This window comes from Phytophthora ramorum, assembly GCF_020800215.1.
Source record: "Phytophthora ramorum isolate Pr-102 chromosome Unknown Phyram_PR-102_s0013, whole genome shotgun sequence".
Lineage (NCBI taxonomy): Eukaryota > Oomycota > Peronosporomycetes > Peronosporales > Peronosporaceae > Phytophthora > Phytophthora ramorum.
Window position 1 is genome coordinate 305,523 of NW_027150659.1, and position 21,628 is coordinate 327,150.

The window sequence follows — 21,628 nt, forward strand, 5'->3', positions numbered from 1 at the left end:
AGACAGCGCATCATGGCAGCACAAGACTACGCAGCTGCTAATCAATGCTACGATGCCTTCTCGTGCGCAATTTGTCGATGCACCCGAGTCTGCTTCGGTGACTTCACTTGGGAAACGTATCCCACGAAGCACAGGAATCGCAGCAGGTGTCGTCCAGTCTCCTTGCATCGTGCAGAGCTCTTGGACTGGCGCGAATCATCGCCATGACTGAATTCCTCGACACCAAACGACCCAGCGCCGCGACTTCGGAGCCACTCCACCAGTCTCGACTGCTCTGCCGAGCACTGGAACTTGACGTGTAGTTGCGACCTGAAGTCATCGTTGCCAAACACCTCGTCGAGCACGTACGTGTGCTTCCCAGCTTGGGTGATCACGCGCAGTCTCAGCTTCCGTTTTGGCTTGGGCTTTGGCGACTTCTTCAATGCACGGTGCTGTGCAGTCACAGAAGTAGGGGCCTCGCTCTCCTCCTTCTCCAAATGCGAGATCTCGTCCACACTCCGAAGAACTGCGACGGGATTGACGCGATAAGCAAACTCGCTGAAGACCTTCACGTGTTTCAGCTTAAATTTCGGGTTTGTCAGATCCACTTCGAAGCTTGTCGAAGCTGACGACCTGCTCGTCTCGCGCAGTAGGCCTTGAGCGCGGAGATCTCTCAAATCGTCGGTCACCAGGTACTCTGGCACCAAGTCGCTGGTGTCAAGAACCGCAATTTCATCGCGCAGGGACTTCATGCATGCTCCCATGTGACTACGAACGCGTCTGGCTTCTCCACGATTGCCCGGATACAGCTGCACTTTCATGCGCATTGACTGTTCACGCCAGACCAATTGCTTGACGGCTGCGAGCAACAACGCTTCGTATGTCATCGCTTCTAGCTGCACCTCGAGCCACACGACGTTCTTCTCCTTTGTTTCAGTCTCGAACCATGTACCCGCAGGCAGATACGCTACCGAACCGGGCTTCAGCATGTGCTCGTGGAGCTCTTCATCCGCTTCATGGGTACTTGCATTCTCATCAAACACGTCAAGTTCGTCAAAGGGGGGCGTTAGTGATCCCAGCGCATGCTTTTTCAGCGTACACACGCGGTGAACTTTGTCGACTTCCGCTGCATTGTCCAGAAGCCACGAATCGGGGTGATAGCAGCTCAGCGGGTTGTGCACGGGGCCCATTCTCAACTTCCACAATGCCTTGCCAGCCAACTGGAAAACCACCATCTCCGTGCGATGAAATCGCCAATTTACCGCTGTGCCCTGCTCAGGGCAGCTCATCAGCTTAGCGGTGTGTTGGTGCATTGCATAGTCGAGGCCTAGTTCTGCTGCTATCGGCACAATGAATATATCGGCGACGTTGCGGGGCGCTGGTAAGCGGAGCGAGCAATTCTCCATGTCTCGCGCCTTGGCCTTCGATACTGGACCAAGACTCTCTTGACCCGTACTACGCCGTCCGCCAGCAGAGTTCACATGAAGCAACACGGTTTGCCCATCCAGCGGGTCCACGGCATCCAGTAGATCCTGCACGCGCAAGTGACGCAGACCCGTGGCATCATCCCTGATCAAGTCCTGGAACCGAGAAATGGGCGCGTGGCCTGCAAATGGAGCGCCTTGAAAAGCACCTTTCAACTGTGCTGCAAGGTCCTCCGATCCCATTAGATGCAGCAGCGATGCCGCATGGTCGCTTACTGCAGAACGTTCGTGCATTGGACCTTCCATCTTGACATCCTTCTCGCTCACTTTGGCTGCCGCAGGGGAAGGCAACGCTGGTTTTTCTTCGGTGTCATCTTCCACTACAGATTTGTTCCGGCTCATAAACGCAGGACAAGCTCTCAAATGTTTCTGCGCAAAGCCACGTGAGAAAGGCATCTCCTTGCCACAATATTTGCAAGCCATGGCAGTGCTTGGTGAGCTGTGGCGAAAGTGAGACAACACCGTCTCGTCCGCGAGCTGTTTGGCCGGATAAGTGAACTTTGGAGGCACGTGCTTGATACGAGACGACCGGCGTATTGGCAAGGATTCTTCGTCACCAGATGCAGCACTTCCAATTGCAGGGGGACCTTTCTTCCGCTTCTTGGGCGTCGCACGCTTGGACTGCTTTGGCGTATGGCTAGGGGCGGCAGGAACTTTTGTCGGTGGAGAAGTGTTTGGACTCGCGTTGTTATCCGGGGCTTTAGGTTCCTCAGAACCACTTGGCAGCGTTGAGCTCTGCATTCTCTTCTTTGTCTGTGTTGGCGTGTTGGTGGGCTCAGGCGTTGCTGGCTCCGAGCAAGGCGGCGCCCGCTTCGTATCAGCTGGCTGTTCGTCTTGATCTGCCGGAGATGACACTTTCTGGTTCTTTTCAGACTGGACATCACGTTGGGCTGGTACTGTAGAGCCTTCCTCGGTTGTCTGCTGCACTAGGTCTCCACTGGGTGGTGCTTCATTTCCAGCCACATCATCATCGACCGTCAGGACTTCTACATCTGCAGATTGTTCTTGGTCCTCGGTAGACGACATCTCCATAGACACCTCTTGCGCGCTTTCCTCGCCGTGACTCGTTCCGCCTTCGCTCCCACATAACAGACGCAAAGTGTCCACGTTCACCTTCTCAATGTCCTCCTCCATGACGTCCCTTTCATTTTGACTGTTGACTTCCGCAGATGTACTGTGGGTGTTGATACTACCGCTCAGTCCTTCGGTAGGTCCAACTTCCAGCATCGACGAAGCCACACGACCAGTTGCTGCAGAAGAAGAGCTCGCAGTGACAGCCATAGACTTGTGTTCCTGCTGCACCTTATCCGAAGTTTCGCTCAGTTCTCCCTCACCTTCAGAATGCAGGCACTCCGTGACGACAGCTGAGTCGCGGATGACAGTGTGGTGCTCAACGTCCAGCTTTTCCACCACAGCAGCATCCTTAGTAGGCGAAAGTGGTTCCAGCACCACATCCGCCTCACTTCTTGCAGGCATTCCCGGTGGAGTTTTCATTTCGTCACCGCCGTAGTCTTCACTCAATTCGCTGTCATCAGCAGGAGTGCAGTCAAGGCTGTTGTCGACTTCGTCCCCACCTTCATCGTCGGCTCTGTAGTCACTCTTCTCTTCTTCGTCCGCCTCGAACGCAGGACTCACTGCTAGGGAAGGAACACGTGGTGGGGACCCGGGAGGCGGCGTATCGGTCCCCATTCCGGCCGCAGCCATCGTCCCCATCAACTGCATCACCGTCTCGGCCACACTCTGGGCTGCCTGACGACCACCCTCCAGCGAAAGTCGCAGCAGGATGCTCCTGATCACTTGCGTGGCTCCTCCACGTCTGCTTGCCAACTGGCACGAGAAAAATCAAAAGTCTGCAACCTGGGAAACGACGAAGACAGGTGAAGCGATAGCTTGGGACGAGACGTGACGGGAGATGACAACGAGCACAAGCAAAAGCTTGTATTAAATACCGCAACATCCATCCACCATACTCACTCATCTGCTCCTCCATACTCGGTTTGGTCACTCCTCGCTAAACTCGGTCCACTCCATATCGAGGACTGCATAGAGAGCAGCTTCCAGCTCGGCCTTGTTGTCGTATAACGGCAGTTCCACACGGTTGAAGCACGTGTGCACCTTGGGGAAGCCGCGAGTTTGCCCAGGCAACGGCCGCAACGAGAAGGGGCAAATGCGGCCGTCATAACTGGTTAACCCCTTGAAGCCCTGCACTGGCACGCGCGATGAGCCCGTGGAGAACTGCAGGAATCGTGCACGTTCGTCCTCCGTGAACGCCTGCAGTACTTCCCAGAACCAGCCAACGACGTACGGGGCCTCGTCGAAACTGGGAGCGACCACCGTGTTGCGCTTCCAGTCGGCGAGGTCGATCTCGGGAAGTCCGCACAGCACGAGCTCAAGCTCCTGGTAGTCGAAGACCAGCAGCGCTTCCTGTGGGACGACCTCAAACAATCCAAGAGACAGAGCTTGCAACTGCGGCCCGTAGCGATCGAGCATGAGGTAGCGCAGCTTGAGGTGCAGGAACTCTTGTTTGTTGGCGTCCGTCACGGGCTTGTCCCGTCCATCAGACACCAAGTCCACAGTCACGACTTCGTCATCCGCTCGTAGCTCCGTGACGGAGAACGTGAGCTCCAGGGCGTCCACGCCGTCATTGTCTCGGATCCAGATCATGCTCGTGTACACCTCCGGGTCCACGTACTGCAGGTCCGAGAAAGTGATTGGCGTGCCTAGGAAGTGCTTGAGAATGGGCAGACACAGCCGCGCCTGCATGGTCTGTCCTTCCAGCAGGGCGCGGCCTAGCAGTCTGCCAATGCCCCGGAAGTAGAGCAAGTGGTCGGCCGTGCAGTCTTCAGAGTGCGGGTTAATAGCCACGGCCTGCGTGTGTCGGTGGCACGACATAAAGAGCCCCAGCTCATCGTCCAGCAACCTGCCGAACAAGATGGAGAACCATTCTCGCTGCAGACCTCCGGCGTCGATACCTGCTTCCCCGACGAACTCGATGCGAAGCGGGAAGTGAATGTGCTCGGGCTGAATGCCCAGCAACTGCTCCATGCTCTCCACGAGAATGTGTTCTCTCTGCACGCGCAGCTTGATGCGTCCTTCTTCCCACGGCCTCAGCAGCGCGCCCATGCGTTCCAAGAACCACGCGTACTTCTTGGGGAACGCCAGTCTCGAGACTCTGTCGAGCAGTTCAAGCTCTCGCGCGCTGAGTTTATATCCGCTGATGGTCTCCGCTGCATCCAGCTGCGAGGCGTCTGCAAAAGTGAGGCGCCCAATGTCCCCCATCATGGAAGACCGACGCACCATGTGCGTCACGAAGCCCACGGACACTCGATGGCCTCCGTGGTTGGTGCCAGTGTTCGCAGCCACTGTGAGTCTCCTCGTAGCTGCGGCGACGTCCGCTCTCGTCCAGAAGGCCGACGATCCGTCCTCTCCAAGACAACGCACCCACTCTTTACGTCGTCGCGCGTACTTCTGCCTCGGGTTTAACGTCGAAAGCCTCAGTGGCCTCAACGACTGTCTAGAGCCGACGCTGAGCACGGAAGACCTCTGCGCTGATAGAGAAGGCCTCGTAAGCATCGTGACGGAGCCAGCAGAGCTCAATCTCTCCTCCCTGCCTGCAATAGAGAGCTTGAGACGTGGCAGGTCCTCCCGGTCCGACTGCTGACGAACAGGTTTGGAGTTTTTCGTGCCGCACAGCAGACACGTGGGGCGATCCATGGCGTTGCTAAACTCACACACGGAGCACTTCCAGCGCTCTGCTTGGGCCTCTCCGCGCTCGAGATCCAGCCTCGTGATGGTCTCCTGCTCCTGTATCAGCATCCTGAAGGTACAGCACACGCTTAGTGCCAGAACGTTGGCTCTAGCGGACTCTAGAGCCTCGGAAAAGGACGCACCTGGCCAGGAACGACTGCGACGCGCCACGCAATTGGTGTCGAGTGCGCAGGAACCACAGACCGCCCGCAAACACGAGCAGCAGCATCATGGTCACCATCGGCAGCAAGACCGACATGGAGTCATCCGAGTCCATCGGGGCAGGCGAGTTTGGAAATGGGTCCAGCCACTGCAATCGGCAGAGCTAAACCCGCTGGCGAGACGAGAATTGAGCACTTGCAGGCGCTTTTCGGACGCAGCGCTAAACGGTGACTGCCGCCCAATTACACATACCGTAGAGCAAGCGGGTAAGGCCGGCGCAGTCCTCGAAAAATAGGCACAGTGCTGTCGACGGGTCGATGTTTTTGGTCTCCCCCATTCCAGCTGGGCCCAGCGGTGCGAACGTCCACCACGATCGGGAGAGGACGCCGAAAATGCCGCTCGGTCTCGAAGGAGGGCGGTGGGGCGAATAGCTGCGACTGCACATGGGATTCATGGCTGTCGGTACGAACGGAGGCTGTGGCTGCCACGGTGAGACCAAGGTTCGTGCTGGCGAAAAGTTGCCTTCTGACTCTCTGCTGACTCCTTGCTCATTGGCTGTGTATTATAGTCTGGAGCTTGACGGCCAATTCTCGAAGGTTCATGTGCATGGAGCTCAAAGGCCTCTCTCGGAGAACTTTCCTTCATATTAACGCAACAAAGAGTGAAGCACAAACAGTGTGAGTCACGCTGTGTGTTGCCTACCAAGTTCCCAAGCTTCAAGAGGTGGATCTTAGCATTCGGCGCGCAACGAATTGTCGAAACCATCACACAGCACAAACGCTAACTTCGTCAAGACGCATCATAATGCGGTCCAGCTTCTTCCGTCTACTGGTGGTGGTCATTTTCATCGCATGGGCTGATCCTGCTGACGAAGGTGCCAAAGCGGCCCGCTACCTGAAGGAATTTCGTGTAGAACGGTCTGGACTGGAATGAGCAGGGGAGGCTCAAACCTCTCGGCGGGCGGAAGGCTGTCTTCACCTCTGACTGTGTTTCTGGTACCTACTACTGTAGTATTTGCCGATGTCATTAGGATCGTCGTCGTTTAGTAATTTGTTTTATCGTCGTTGGCACCGCTGAGATTTTTACTACTGTAATAGGGGAGACAGTAGTTTTGGTTTTACTACTACAGTAATGTCATTTAGCTCTCCCTAGCGCCACTTAATGCCAAGGGGGTGACCACTAGGGTGAGTGTGTTGCGGTGACCCTTTTCGAAAAATGTAGCTGATTCGAATGGTGGACATGCAGTGAGGGAACAGCATTTCACGTCAAGCAGGCGAGTAGGCACGAAGCTCGCGAGAATTGCTCAGAACGGAGTCTATGTTGGGTTAGTCTCTATCAGTCCAAGCTCGAAAAGCAAGATAGCGCTCACAAAGTCCCTGGAGAATGTCTATCTTGTTGGGAGCGAGTTTCCCGAAAGCCGAAAGTACTTGAATTGTACGTAGTGTCGCGTCAACTCCATCATGCTGATGTCCCGGCCCCGACGTATCTCCACCCGAGGAAGAGCGACCCACCCGCAAGGAGTGCCATGAGTGATATCCCATAAACATTATCCAGGTAATAAGTCATTTGATCCCATTTGTCGGGATTCTCCTTGGCGTACGTCTTGATCTTCTGGAGCTTGTCGTCTGTGAGCTTGGTAGCCTTGTTCGGATGTTTACCAAATATGCCCTTGAATCTGGCCAAAGCTTGAGTCGCCCCTCTCTCTTCCTCCTCGCTCAAGTCCACGTCTTTCTTGGCCATATGAGAACCTTTAAGGTGGCGGGTTGCGTGCGGGGGCTTCAGATCAGGGAAGGTGATCTGTGTCTGGACAGTGTTTTCGGCGGCTGTGGAATCGGTGCCGGCAACAAAGGCAGCCATCACTAGAATGTAAAAGAACGTGGCCTGCATGATAGTCCTTCTCGATTCGAGTCTATGGGTGTGCCTTGAGCGCTTGGGAGCCGATTTCGAAGTGACAAGGAACGTGTTGATAATAACATTATGATGTGTTGTATTTACCTGTAAGTTTAAATGCATACAGTGGTCACATCACAACTGCGATTCCTGCGTACAATTTCTATCATCGTTCGATGCGCCTGGTACACCTACAGCCTTATGCTTATTTGATTGTGATGAATGGCAGAATGATTTTGCTGGTACTATCAGGCAAGCTTTGGGGCATTGCATGCATCAAATACGTGTACATGCATGCAGTTTGGTTTAGCTCGCATGAACAACCCAGATGAATGGCTCTGATAAAGGTGCGTCATGTTCGGTCAATGAAGATATTGGGGGTGCTCCATGGACATCGCAACTCAACAGTGCTACAGTATCAACGCGAAAACTACATGTCAGTGCCCTGAGTTGTCACGACTGCAGTCGGTCTGGTCTAGCTCTCGGGACAGCTACACTGTCATTTTGTGTTACGAGTAGCGTTTTCATTCGTTCAATTACTGGTATAAGCCCAATTGCATCCCCTACATCTAATTGCGATCTGCTAAGGCTGCTCAAGAGGATTTATTTGTTGTCTGTCGAGCCTGAAGTGTTCGTGCCAACGGAGTGAAATCATGGAGACAAATCTCGATAAAACGATGCAAAGCTTTTTTCCTTGAGATTTTATCGTCAGACCGAAGAAAGCACCATATTGATTGAGGATTTCTTTTAGGATGAGCTGTACTTAAGTGCACCGGAGTGCTGCGATAATAATATTATATTGTGCCGCTACCTGTAGTTATTAAACCAGCACATTACGTGTACTGTAGCTGCTTTCGTGTCGTGTTAAATGGTTGGGCATTTTCTCGCAGCTAGAATACTTGCTTGGAAATGAGCACGGCCACCACACACCGGCAGATCGCATTAAATGCAATCATTTTTTTTCCTTGTTGAGATAGTAAACAGTCTCCTTGGAATACGTTTGGCACCAGTTGCTGTGCAGGTACATGTATAGGGTACTTGTAGTTCTCGCTTGTCACATCAGCATTGCTATCCTGAGTAATAAAGAGGACGGTCGGGATGTCCTCCTTACTAAGTATTCATGTGGTCGACGTGTCGAAAGTGCAAGAAGCTGCGCCTAAGCGTTGGTAGCAAAACTGTTCGGATACACCTTGCACGCTTTATACAATCATCACCTGGCTTCAAGCGAGAATGGGGCTGTTCGCAGGAAGTATGCTTCCTAGATTTGGAAATACTACATCCTTCCACGTGTGTACCAAGAAACAGATATCGTTACCTGCACGCCCTAGACCGCATCTTTCAATTCCGTTCTGTATCTCCAGCTTGCAGCACAACAAACGTGCAGTTGTGCTCCGCTCTTCTCATGGCCCATGACTATTGGACTCGGCACAAGTCGTTGGTCTAAATTCCAAAAACGAGTTCAAAATCGGCTGAATCGCAGCGCATTCCTGAGGCTTCAGAGTTGCGGGAACGGGTTGCTCTTGAGGAGCACTTCTGATTGGAGGAGGGTGCCATACACGGGTTTACAGGCGAAAGCCTTCTTCCTTCGATATGCGCAACACCGTACGACATAGTCCTTCTGACCTGGGGTCGGCTCTCGCACCGTGGTGTTTGATCTGGACATGTTGCTAGCGAAGTAAAAGTTGTAATGCACGTACAACGCACTAAGGAACAATGTTGTGGCCGTCCTAATCTGATCGGATAAGAACTCGAGGAACTATTGCCATTTGTGTGGCCTGTTAATAAGTTTTGGTCCAATCTTCACTGACGAGTACAATAGCCTTCTTCTAGCGGTGGTGCCACGGCAGTATGGACCAAACTCGAAAGCACTTTTGCAAATAAACACCAACATCTCGAAATGATAAGTGAACGAGTACTTGTATTTAGACTCAAAACGCACATTTAATGTGATGTACCAGCCCCGGGAAATCTCCACCCGAGGAAGTACGCACCACCCGCAAGGAACAGCACAAATGTTATGCCGAAGGCATAATTCAGGTAATACGTCATTGCGTACCATTTGTCTGAATTGCTCCTTGCATACGTCTTGATCTCCCTGACCTTCGTGTCTGTAAGTCTCACCGCCTTGGTCGGGTCTTTACCGAAGAGAGCCCTTAATCTCGCGAGGGCTACGGCCGCTCCTCTCTCTTCCTCTTCACTTAAGTCGACGCCTTTCTTGACTGTTATCTGAGTGCCCTTGAGGTTGCCCGTGCTGTCGACGTGGGGGCCTTGGACAGCGCTTTCAGCGGCTACAAAACTCGCGACAAAGGCGACCACCACCACGATCACCAGGGGGAAGAAGCTGATCCGCATGGCGACCAACTTGCGAGGTACGTCGACACTAAATCCTTGCGCGCTCGACACTATCGAGTCGACAGCCGATATTCCGAAGTGAAGAGATTCGGGAGATCTGATGCTGGAGTACAGTCCAATCATGCCCATGATTGTGAGGAGCTCGTGCCTTGTCAGCCGACTTGGCTTCCTTCAAACAAGCATGATAAAACTTGCGATGTGCCCGCATCATTCGGTGCTAAATTGACCTGTACCTCTGTATGTAGAAGCATTTTACCACTCTTGAGAATCTTGTCAACTTGGGCTGCCAGGCTGGTCCGGTGGAGTTCTCAGCCGCCAAGCAGCATTTGTACCGACAAGGAATGCGACAACTACACAGGAACATGTGGAAATCAACTAGATGTGCTGCGATGAGCAAATTAATCTTCAGCTTCAGCTACTCGCTGTCTGCTTCGGCCCAGCATGGCTGAATGTCCGACAGCACGTAGAGCAGGTCGTTGCCGCTGAGGACTTCGTGCGGCTGAGGGTTCACGTACACATAGCCGAAAGGTACGCTTCGTTCGCCTTCCGGGACTTCAATGCGAGCTCTCGGAGCACTCTTCGACTCGTTGACCCAAAGCCCTTCAGTAAAAGTGTGCACTGAAGACGAGTGCAGCATGGCGTCTGGGCGGCATCGATACAGTCCGATGACCAGCATGCCGTCTGAAGATAGCAAGTAGTGGAAGACGAACTCGAAGGTGCGACCCACAAAGTCCAGCGGCACTTCCACGGCGAAGAGGGAGCTGCGCTGCACCCCTGCAGCCGACGACGACGACATTGCAGGGGACACGACCGCTTCCCCGAAGCCGCCGGCTGTGGCGGGGGTGCTAGGAAGAGTACCAACGCCTCCGTCAGTCCAGGACGCGAAGATGAATTCACGCAGGATGTTCTTGATGCGCGCGTTGAAGAACTGGTTGATCAGCAGGCTGTCGCACAGCGAGGTGCTGTACGTGAGCCCCGCCGCGAAGGCTGGCGATACAGCAAAGTTGCGCGCCAACTCCAGCGAAGAAGTCGATGCGGCCGCCGAATCACACTCTGAAAGCGGGAACCAGCCACTGACCGAGAGGTTCTGCGCCACAAAATGCACGTTCGCGCGGTTCACGAGCTCCGTGATGATGCGTGGCGCTTGCGCGGGCCCAACAAACGATGTAATTGTCTTGTGTAGTGCGATGCATGCCTAGAATTTACCGAAACGCACGAAAATGAGGTCACATAGAGATCAACTACAGGAAGTCTTACCGCATCTTGCAGAAGCTCGGAGGTGCCAGCGTCGGAGACTTCGCCTTCTGCGCCCATGAGGACGATGCGAAACGCCTTGTGAACACCAGCTCGTCGGAGTGTACTTTGTCGGAATGGATCTCCGACTACAAAGTGTACGCCGAGGAAGCGCTGGAAGTGTTCGTAGTCGTCCACGTCAGGAAGCGTTGGGGTCACGATAACCACGGGACGATGCTGGCGCAGTGCTCGCACGCGCAGCGGTCCGATGAGATACTCGAGGTGGTGGGGGAAAGATGAAGGAGACAGCACGCACACAACAATGTGACCGGTCTGGAAGTGCAAGGAGGCCACGTCCGGCACAACTGCTGCGTCTGCGCTGAAAGAGGCGAGTCCATTGGGGGAAAGCCCACTCGTCTGTACGGCCAAGGGGTCATCATCGTCCACATCGGGCTTCCAAGTGCCTCGGTTCTCTCGGCTAAACGAAGATGCAGGGCTCACAGCCCCCGCCTGCCAGTTTACAAAGCGTGATTGCCGTCGTTGAGGCGACGTGATCTCGTCATCGCCAAAACTACTTGGCGTATCGTTTCCAGTACTGCTGCCGGTCATTGATGTTCGGTTGATCTTGCTCCCTCCACGAGACAGGTGCCTCGATTTAGAGCCTTGACGCTGAGACGTCCATGCAAGTGGCATGGCGTCACCTGCTTGCATGTCGGTCACAGCGCTGGCCTGTCGTCGATCCTGAGCAATTACGAACACAGTTTCCTCTCCGACACACGTGTACGAGTCTCCAGGGTTGAGCAGTAGCTTCCCCCCACTTCCTTTTGACGACTGTGCGGTGGTGATGGCAAACACGATCACTCCGGAACATTGAGCGTACGCTATCGACGCAACTTCTGAAAAAGTTTTACCAAAAACCACGGAAGCTGACGGCAGCCCCACCGAGTACACCTCGTGACTCGAACCGTGTAGGTATCGGTCTTCCCAAGATGCGTCAGCAGCCGGAGGTTCATCATAATCGCTGCTTGAATCGTAGCTTGAGGTCGACGTGAGGCTGTACATGAAGGTCGAGAAGCCTGGACACACACAGTTCTGCCCGAGCAGCGAGTGCATGACCTCCGAGAAGCAAAGCACGTTCGATACGCCCAAGTCAGCCACAAGCCCCCGGTTTGCCGACAGGTGAAGCTGTGCAAACACGCGAGCTTTGGGTGCCTCACGTCGAGCAGCCAGAACGCGCATCAATGCACGGTGGTCGCTACTTGCAGGCGTCTCCCCGCCGACGCGCCGTGCGAGGATGAAGATAGCGTCAGCTGACCCGCACGCCGCTCTCTGCGCGTCGTCGACGTCTAGCAATGAGCCTTGGATATAGCTCGCTCGCTTTTCGAAGAAGGGGTCCATGAGCAACGCAATGAGCGAAGTGGCCGGCTCCTCTTCACTCAGCACAACAACGTTGATATCAACCAGATCGTGGTCATCGTGAAAGACCTCTCGGAAGAAGTGGTCGATGCGTGACGGCGTGAGATCTCCAGACAGAATAATGTGTTTGCTGGTCGGTGACGGCGTGTGGGTCGCGAGCTCGTACGCTGAGAAGGAGCTACCAAGCGCCAGGATTTGTGACACTTGGTACGGCACGACCAAGATAAGAACCAACACTAGAGCACCCACACAGAACTTGGCCAGTGGGTTGTCGGCGGGGGGCGACTGAATCGTCACGAACGCGAGCACAGAGTTAAAGAACGAGTTGAAGAACGTCCACTCCCCGAGATCTCCGTTCGCGTACTTGGCGTCTGCGGTCTCGGCGATTTGAATGACTCCAGCCGCCACGGCGATGATGATTGTGAGCTGCAGATAGCACACCATCGCGAACTGCTGCACTGGGGACATGAGCCCATGGCAGCGACTCAGCACAGCCTTGGCCTCGATGTAGCACATGGCAAACCGCATCGGGTATACGAACCGCCAGTACGAAATGTCAATCCAGAGAGTGCTGTGTACAGATTCAAACACACACACACAAAAACCAGTTAGACAAGCGATTACGTTGACGCGTTCAACCTCTTTGCAGCGCTACTCAACTGATGGCGGAGGAAAAAAGAAGTAGGCAGAACTGGGAGCACCACAGCCAGGGTAACAAGACCCGGAAACGAGAGCATGTAGTCCCGACGGCGACTGGAAAGGTAAATGCCACGGAAAAGGAAGTCCACAGCAAACAGGCCTGCACAGACGATATCCGTCACCCAGAGGCTGAACGGCATCTACGATTCAAAACACACACACGAGTGTTACCCACTGAGAGTTGGGGCGCAAAAGTCAAGCTGGCGTACATCATTGGAAGCGATGTAAGTGTTGGCAATGTAGGAGCTAGTGAAGACTATGGAGACCAGCACCAGGAAGATGTCCAGCCCCACACCAAACGAGCTGTGATCCAGGAACCTGCACGCCGAAACTCGTGAGTTACCAGATTGGCAGTAGTCGAACTTGAAATGGGAAGTTTTCTCGTACCGACTCAGGCGATCGCGACTGCGCTCACCGTGCAGAATCTTGGAGGTCGACGACAGATCACCACATTCCGGTTCTGTGGTAAACGAAATGTCATGCATTAGCAGCAGTCAAGCTGACTTGCCTTTTATGCCGCGTCTTACCGAAGTTCACAGCATGCTGATTATGGTGCTGCGGACTGTGCAGGGGACTGTGGAGTTGCTGCATCGCGCGCTTCACCGGTGAGATGGCCCCGTAGGTGTTTCCATCGTGGTGGAGATGCTGGTGCTCCGACATTGTTGCCAAAGACGAGATATCTTGTACTGCCACGAAGCGGTGCAGTCGGCTAAGCGTCGCCGAATCTTAGTGTTCAATGGACACTAAGAAATGGTACAAGCGGTAAAGTCAGCAGTCTGCATGACATCTTCAAAGCTCTCCACACTCACGCCGTTGACACAGCAGGATGGGTTCTCTATTTCCTGGTGCACACATCTGAAACAAAGGCCTAGCGTGATTCGTCTTCATACAAGCCACTGACCTCCTTCAAGCCTTCGTGGCGACACCACGCTCTGCTGGCTTGAAGATTGGTCGTGGTCAGTGCCAACGTCCGCCTCGCTGTCCGTCTGTTTGCACGCAGACGCCAGCGACGAGTTAGATCATGTGAAAGTTGAGTCCTTGCAGTCGATCTCAGCGCCTCACTCATAACCCAGTCTCATCTGCACGTACGGGTCGCGATGAGCTCTGCGTAGTCTCGTGCGAAGTTTCTTGGGAAATGGCTGGCGACGACTGCTTCCTCGCCTCGGCATCGATAGTTGCTGCCAGTTCTTGCAGCTCTGTCTTCGATTCCTCGATGCTCAGTTGGAGAGCTCGTAGGTCAGCTCGCTGTACTGGTCGACTCGATGGTTGCGAAGACGCACCAGTAGCCTCACCGGCGCAAACCGTTTTCCTCGCGCGTTGGTATCGACGCACCGCGGCAACAAAGAGAAGCAGGTAGCGTTCAATGTCTCGCATGAGGACTAAACTCCCTGCACCGGTGGACACGAACCCGGGGACGCCAATTCGCCCCACGGGGTCAATTCGATCCGGAATTTTCATTCGCTCGCCCTGCACGATGATCGATTCAATCATCGACGACAGGTCGTCCTGCGACGCGCGGATGCTGCACACAAGTCCGTCCAGCTCTTGGTGAATCTCAGCTTCATCCTTCACATGCGGTCCCACACCTTCCGTCGGTCGCGAAACCTTCTTCTTCTCCGCGCGCGCTCTCTGACGACGGTCCACCGCCGCCACGGATCGAAGCAGATGCACGTCCACATCCTGCAGCAGCTGTGCGCGCCATCCTCTCGCCGTGAGCGACGACTGGTACTCACTAAACTCCGCTTGTTGGCCACACCCGACAACCGTCGCTCGCTCCTGCTTGACTCGTGGACTCACGAGCGTCCTGTCGTCTGTAGCAGCAACACTTTTCTTCCCGCGCTTGTGTCTTCGTGTAGCAGGCTCCGAAGTCTTGTCCTCCGTTGTCCTGTCCATCGATCTGTCCACCGACCTGCCTCTAGAAGTTGACAGTTTCTTGCGTCGTTTCCATTTCCGCTGCTCTCCGACCGTCTCACTACCTGATGACTCGTCCACTGCACTCTCCACTGACGTCGTCGGCTGCGTCGCCTCCACTTCAGATTCCTCCGACTCGGTCAGCTCCTCCCCAGGCAACAAGTACTGTAGTCCACCTGAATATAAACGCCACAAATATGGTCACTCTACCTTTCCACTCTACCCGTTCTACCTTTTTACGGTCCTACCTTGTTTCAAAATGAAAGCGTAGAGTTCTCCCTCGCCCACGAAAAAGTGCGTGCTTTGTGTCAGCTCTGCGTCCTGCTGCTCCTTTGGCACGTAGTACAAATTCTGCTGCTGCAGTCCGTGGGGCTTCTCCACGAGCCATTTCTTGTCTTTGAGGATCCTCACGACTTCCTTCCCACTGATGCCGATTTCCTTCAATAGTTCACGCGGCGGTCGCGGCTCGAGTGACATGGCGACGCCTCCCTGGCTGCTGCGCCGCGTGCTTAGCTCCGACCGCTTGGGCGCCATTAGCATGAAATATAGTCCCCGAGTTTGAAATTAGGTCCAAAATATAGGCTTGACCCATAATTACTGGGTGTGGTGTAACTCACACCAATTAAGTTAAAAAGTATGAACCCACTTCATTTTTTTTAGGAATTGTGTCAAACATGCTGCGTCTCGGCTCGCGACTTCCGGTGCTCGGGCAGCGTGTGGCACCTGCCGCGGCGGCCTCATGTTCGCCGTACCTGACGTCGGTTCGCTTCAAACGCTCGGCCGCAAAATCCGGTCGCGTGAGCGCCGCTTCCGGCTCCGGTACGTGCAGAACAAGATACTTTACTGCTGGTGCAGGTAATAATAGCTGGATATTGCAGACCGCAGCGCGGCGTTGACGATGGCAATCCGCCAGATCGAGAGCAGCTTCGGCAAGGGTTCAGTCATGCAACTGGGGTCCACGTAGGCGCAGCGGTGCACAAGTTATGACCTCTTGTGACAAAAGTTGATCTCTAATTGGTGGCTGCGGCGTATTTTGCTGCAGCAAGATCGCGGAGCGAGTGGAGGTGATCTCTTCGGGGTCCTTGTCACTGGACTTGGCTCTGGGTGTCGGTGGCATCCCCCGAGGGTGCGTGGTTATAGATTGGAAGTGCTGGAAACGTACGATCAACTTTTGACATGTTCATGGTGGTAGACGAGTGGTGGAGATCTACGGCCCTGAGAGCTCTGGCAAGACGACGTTGGCACTGAGCTGCATTGCGGAGGCTCAAAAGACCGAGGGCGGGGTGTGTGCCTTCATCGATGCTGAGCACGCTATTGATGCCCACTACGCCAAGGCTCTGGGTGTCGACATTGACGCGCTGTACGTCTCGCAGCCGGACTCGGGTGAAGAAGCGCTGGAAATCGCGGACACGCTCATCCGATCTGGAGCGGTGGACCTCGTGGTGCTGGACAGTGTGGCGGCACTTGTGCCGCGTGCCGAGCTTGAGGGGGAGATGGGAGACCAGCAGATTGCGCTGCAGGCGCGATTAATGAGCCAAGCTCTGCGCAAGCTCACGGGGTCGCTGTCCAAGTCCAACTGCACCATTATCTTCCTGAACCAGATCCGCCAGAAGGTGGGCATTATCTTCGGATCTCCTGAGGTCACGTCGGGTGGCACAGCGTTGCGCTATTACGCGTCCGTGCGCCTGGACATTCGCCGCAAGACGGCTATCAAGGAAGGCGACCAGATTGTCGGCAACGAAACGGTCGTGAAGGTGGCCAAGAACAAGCTGGCGTCGCCCTTCAAGGTTGCAAACTTCGACATGATGTTCGGCCACGGTATTGACCGTCAGTCAGAGCTGGTACGGAACTATCTCTGTGTGGGGCGGTGGAGGGGTGTGAATGGCTTACCGTGTGTTTTGTGACTTGCAGCTGGACTTGGGCGTGCAGAAGGGTCTGTTGAAGCGCTCTGGCGCGTGGTACAGCCTGGCTGGAAGCGATGGTGCGTGTTGTTGGATCTAGTGAATCTGATGTTTGGTAACATGAGCTGGATTTGTGCTCGCCTTCAGAACCTATTGCTCAGGGCAAAGCCAAGGCGAAGGTATTTCTGCAGGAGAACCCTGAAATCGCGAAAGAGCTCGAAGCAAAGCTACGCCGGATGCTCTTCGAACCAACGGAGGAAGACACTGAAGTCGTCCGGATAGTCGTGGACACGGTCAGCGAAGACACCGACAAGGATGAGCCTAGTACAACCTCATCTGAAGAAGGCGAGGCTGACATTGCGTCTGGTGCTGAAGGCGAAGTCGACATTGAGACTGGCAGTGAAGGCGAGAAGATCACGGGATAAACCGGCGAACATTCAAACGGTGTGGGTCTTCTTCGGCGATTTTTCTGTGACAGCTTTTTTATTTTTTCCATCGCTTGTATCAGATGCCCGTGAACTGCTCGCTTGTATTCTGCCTTTGTTACGTAGTTGTTGCTTCCTCCATGTCTGAGGATGGCGAGCACGTATTCGCTCTCTGGACACGGCCTTGCGCCTCCAGCAGCGTAGGTAGTTCACTCACTGCGACCTAGAGACCGAGCTCTAAATATGTAGCTCACAAATACAGACTAGACCACTAAAATGCCATACTGAACGACGTCGGCGGCAGCACATTCGCCACTTGGCACCGCTCAGCCTTCGAGTAGCGCTTCTTGATCACCGCCAAGTTGTTCGACGGCGAGTTGGAGTACAGCGTTTGGAGATTTCCCATACAGTCTTTCAGGTCTGACCAGCTGTACTGGCAGGCATCCACCAGCTCCTTGGTCTAAGAGACAAAGGCACGAAATGAGAGCAGCGTTAGTGTCAAATGAAGCTCGGGCGGACAAAAGCTCCATAATCAAATGCTATGCCCACCATTGGGAATCCGTCCATCGTGTACATGGACATCGACAGACAGCACGCCGCCACCACCGACGGAAGGTACTTCAAGAACTGATACTCTTGCAACGCCAGCTCAAGCAAATAGTGTGCCAGCATGGACGTCTTCTTCTGAATGGGCGGGATCATGCGCTCGTAAATATTCAGGAAGTCCAGCGCTACGAAATCAAACGCAATAAATCGTGTGAGATCAGAGCTGATCGCCTTATTGATCAACGAGGCGGAGGAAACGTACCAGTGGGCACCGAAAGCGTAAAGTTGAGGGTGTTCAACAGTTTTTCTTCCATCTCCAGCACTTCCACAGACGTGTACACGTTGTCGGCGCACATGGCGAGGTCTTCCACACCAATGTAGGATACGTCTTCGCATTTGGAGGCGACGTGCAAGCAGGTCGCACCGAGCAGTTGAAACTGCGTCTTCTTCACCATGACAATGTCCAGATACCGGTCTGTGTAGTTGACTGCTAGGAACGCAGTCCGGAGACACATCTCAAACACATCCACAACTAATCAGAGCGCACGCAGGACATAAGTAGCTGGTTAGTCTCCGCTGTTACGAGTCGTCATCGCTGAGAGCCAGCGTACATACCTTCAATAAGCCAATCGACCAGCATTGACCGATGCGCTGGTCGAAGCGTCTTCTGGCGGCTGTGATCAAGAAATCCAATTCATAAACAAAGTTAACATATGTAAGCGAGCAACAAACTTTTGGGTACGTACCTCAAGTACTTGATCTCCTTCCACGATTCCCGCTCTGTCTGGCGCAGGTACGCGTGGAATAGCTCCACATGCTCCGGAGTGGGGCCAATCCGAGCTCGGCTCATCGTGTAGCACATTTGATCCATCGGGATCTTGGGTGTCAGCGGCAAAAACGCAGGTGCCTCGTTCGAGAAATATGGGTGGCGTAACGCGTCTTCAGCCGTAATACGCTGGTCTGGGTTGTACACGAGCAGTTTCGTCAACAGATCAATGCCAAGGTCAGAAATTCCCGGGAACAAGCGATTCAAAGGTCGACGCTTCCAGTGCGGGAACTCGAAGTGGTAGTTCGGCAATGATGAGAAGCCTGGCCAGGTTTCGGAGGTTGGTGTCGACAGCTTGCTGAAAATCTGGAACAGCTGGTCAATTTCCGAGATACCCGTGAATAGCGGTTTGCCCTGAGCCATTTCGGCAAAGATGCAGCCAACCGACCATATATCCACAGCAGATGAGTAGCCACGCACTCCCATCAGAATTTCTGGAGGACGGTACCACAGCGTGACTACCTCCATGGTATATGTGCGGCGAGGGATCCCTGTTGCTCGGACCAGTGCAAAGTCGGAGATCTGGAGCGTTGCATCATCTGGAAGAACCAAGGCACAAGTTGCATTAATACGAGTATTCAAAAATGGCAAGTTTGTACGTAATGGGGGACGGAGGAGGGACTTACTGAGATTCTCTGGATCCGCCGTCTTGATAAGCAAGTGCTTCGGTTTGAGGTTACGGTGCAAGACCCCGCGGCGATGGCAGTACGCGATAGCATCCAAAAGCTGGTGAAGAAGTTTCCGAATCTGTAGACGAAATTTAACAAAGCGTGAGAAAATAAACTTCTAATACGCTTGCAACATTCACAGAAGTGCCTACCACGGCCTCTGGCAAAACACGGCCACCGCTTGGGTCCCCCATAGGGTTAATTATTTCGTGTAATGTTTTGTCCACATAAGGGAAAAACACGTGAAGCTCATCCTTGGCGAGGCTAATCAACTCGAGGGACGCAATGTGATCATGTCTGATACCCTTCAGCACGGCCAACTCTCGGAGCATATAATACGGCACTCCTTCTCCCTAAATGTGGGAAACCATAAAAAGCTGAGTTAGCACAGCTGCATGCCCTGAAGTAATGCAATTCGTTGTACCTTGGGGAATACCCGAGCCTTCTTCATGGCCAAGATCTTGCCTGTCGAGCGCTGGCAGCATTGAATACAGGTGCCCTCAGTCCCCTTGTTTTTAATGCCCAAATTTTTGAAATTAATCCAGTTGACCGAGCCTTCGGGGGTCACACTTGGAAGCGACCGGTACAATGATCGCCGACTTGTCAATTCTTTCCACTTCTTCGAGACTTGGGACATTTGTTTCAGGTCCTCCGCAGTTACCAAGAAGGAGAAGACGTGCAAAATAATGTCGATCGGCTGCAGGTCAAAGTGCTCCGATGGTGTCAGAACCGCCTCAACCTCTTGCATTTTGACTTCAGCGTGCGCGTTTCCCTCCCAGTCCTCATCGTCGTTCGCAGCCGGGGATGCAATCAAGATCTCACGACGCACCACTTTACTGGCTCGATGCTCTACCGCGCGCTCTGAAGGGTCGATCGAAAACCCTTCTTCTCCTGCTTCCTGGCTGTGGATGTGTTCCCGCGCGTAGGCCACGAAATCCGACGATTCAGCCTCATTCTCGTCCTCGCGCTTACGCTTACCTACTACATCAAGCAAAACCTGTCAGTCCTAATGAATAATACAACTACTAACACAAAAATTCCTACCAATAGCTACGGCTCTGAACTTGGTCTCCTGGACCACACGGGGCTCCGTCTTCACGTACGGCATGGCAGGTTCTTTCTCCTGTGCTGCCCCCTTCTCCTCTTTCATGATATTGACCTCCCTCATCACAAAAGGCGCCACCTTCTCCTCCTTCACAGAGTCAATAGCTGCTCCCTCCATCTTCTCCTCCTTCCCACTGTCCATGGAAGTCGCAGTGCTGCACTGCGACAAATCCAGCGGCTCCGGCTCCAGGAACCCGCTGGCCGCGGCCTGGGAGCGTGGCGTGCCTCCTAGTGCCGCTAGAATGGGGTTCTCGGCCCCGGACGGACACAACAGCAGCGGCAGTCCCGTGCGCTTCCGCTCTGGCTCGGCGTTGACGACTCCGAGTGGCTGAGGAGCTTGTCCCGCGGCTCGGCGCTTCTTTGAAGGCGTCGCGTCCGACGAGCGACTGGCGGAGGACTGGGCGTCCATGCACACAGGAGCGCTCTGGAACTGTACGCTCTGAATTTGAGACAGAGCAAATAAGAACGCGGAGAAAATGTGTTGCGGAGACCGTGGTGTATACTGTACCTGGCTGTAAGAAATAGCAGCGACAGCGCAGACACTGGCGCAGGAGAGCGGGCGAACGCAAGCCGAGATCTGGGCGGCTCCGCTCCGTTTCTCTTTTGCTTGAGCTTCCTCGGTTTTTCTTCGAGCGGACAGTAGCGGCGACCATCACTCTGTCGGTTTCGCGCGCAGCGGATTGGCTGGCTAATGCGATTTTTGTATTGTCGTGTTGTGTGCGGATTTGGAAAATGTTTTAGAAAAGTAGCGCCTTTTGTCTACAAGCAGAAAATTTCGAAATTATTAAATAATTTCTCGGTGAGACGCGAGGTCATCTTCGAAACTGCTGAACACGCACGAAACTGCTCGAACTCATCTGAAGTGATAGCTATTGTGCCTTTATAATACCGTGCGCACCAAGTCGATTTGACCCCCAAATTCGGAGCAGATCGTTGCCGATATCTCGCCTTCTACTGCGAATTAGAGGCTGCTATTTAGATATGTTGCTGCTGCCATGCATACAAAGAGCAGGGTTACGCTACCAACTGCGAATTCGACACCCTTGGTAGGGATGGTATACAGATTGGAGGTTTTGGCAAGAGCGACAAAATATAGTACCATATTCTTTTTCTGGCGAAACCTACACGTTTTATGTAACTTCTTACAAACTTCTATATTAAAGAATGAATGTCACTACGGGTCAGATGAATGGAAGAAACTTGTTGTTGGGCAGCACGCTGCTGTTTTGATCGTGGTTGACAGCCTCATATTTTCAATGGGCCGTGGCAAAGCCCTCACGAATCA

The 21,628-nt window shown here is 53.8% G+C and overlaps 6 protein-coding genes across 6 annotated transcripts; 1 reads left to right on the forward strand and 5 right to left on the reverse strand.

Moving 5' to 3' along the window:
* Positions 1 to 47: 47 nt before the first annotated feature.
* On the reverse strand, positions 48 to 3,185 carry KRP23_11798 (uncharacterized protein; the record flags this gene model as incomplete). Its single annotated transcript, XM_067882376.1, has 1 exon — positions 48 to 3,185. The coding sequence occupies one exon, from the start codon at positions 3,183 to 3,185 to the stop codon at positions 48 to 50; it is 3,138 nt and encodes a 1,045-aa protein (XP_067739969.1).
* A 279-nt stretch (positions 3,186 to 3,464) lies between these two features.
* KRP23_11799 (E3 ubiquitin-protein ligase SMURF2) lies at positions 3,465 to 5,487 on the reverse strand (the record flags this gene model as incomplete). Its single annotated transcript, XM_067882378.1, has 2 exons — positions 3,465 to 5,280; positions 5,354 to 5,487. 2 exons carry the CDS (start codon positions 5,485 to 5,487, stop codon positions 3,465 to 3,467), a joined length of 1,950 nt encoding a protein of 649 aa, XP_067739970.1.
* A 1,343-nt stretch (positions 5,488 to 6,830) lies between these two features.
* KRP23_11800 (uncharacterized protein) lies at positions 6,831 to 7,259 on the reverse strand (the record flags this gene model as incomplete). Its single annotated transcript, XM_067882379.1, has 1 exon — positions 6,831 to 7,259. The coding sequence occupies one exon, from the start codon at positions 7,257 to 7,259 to the stop codon at positions 6,831 to 6,833; it is 429 nt and encodes a 142-aa protein (XP_067739971.1).
* A 2,770-nt stretch (positions 7,260 to 10,029) lies between these two features.
* Positions 10,030 to 15,350, reverse strand: KRP23_11801 (Calcium-activated potassium channel subunit alpha-1; the record flags this gene model as incomplete). Its single annotated transcript, XM_067882380.1, has 9 exons — positions 10,030 to 10,809; positions 10,872 to 12,834; positions 12,924 to 13,102; positions 13,172 to 13,280; positions 13,350 to 13,422; positions 13,490 to 13,687; positions 13,864 to 13,948; positions 14,052 to 15,049; positions 15,122 to 15,350. 9 exons carry the CDS (start codon positions 15,348 to 15,350, stop codon positions 10,030 to 10,032), a joined length of 4,614 nt encoding a protein of 1,537 aa, XP_067739972.1.
* Positions 15,351 to 15,547: 197 nt separating this feature from the next.
* Positions 15,548 to 17,199, forward strand: KRP23_11802 (Protein RecA; the record flags this gene model as incomplete). The annotated part of the gene is made up of 6 exons (XM_067882381.1): positions 15,548 to 15,692; positions 15,752 to 15,833; positions 15,916 to 15,999; positions 16,066 to 16,714; positions 16,785 to 16,854; positions 16,922 to 17,199. 6 exons carry the CDS (start codon positions 15,548 to 15,550, stop codon positions 17,197 to 17,199), a joined length of 1,308 nt encoding a protein of 435 aa, XP_067739973.1.
* Positions 17,200 to 17,470: 271 nt separating this feature from the next.
* KRP23_11803 (Cyclin-dependent kinase 3) lies at positions 17,471 to 20,996 on the reverse strand (the record flags this gene model as incomplete). The annotated part of the gene is made up of 11 exons (XM_067882382.1): positions 17,471 to 17,659; positions 17,749 to 17,930; positions 18,008 to 18,277; positions 18,361 to 18,419; positions 18,492 to 19,110; positions 19,198 to 19,318; positions 19,392 to 19,592; positions 19,664 to 20,220; positions 20,284 to 20,782; positions 20,852 to 20,920; positions 20,982 to 20,996. 11 exons carry the CDS (start codon positions 20,994 to 20,996, stop codon positions 17,471 to 17,473), a joined length of 2,781 nt encoding a protein of 926 aa, XP_067739974.1.
* Between the last annotated feature and the right edge of the window lie 632 nt (positions 20,997 to 21,628).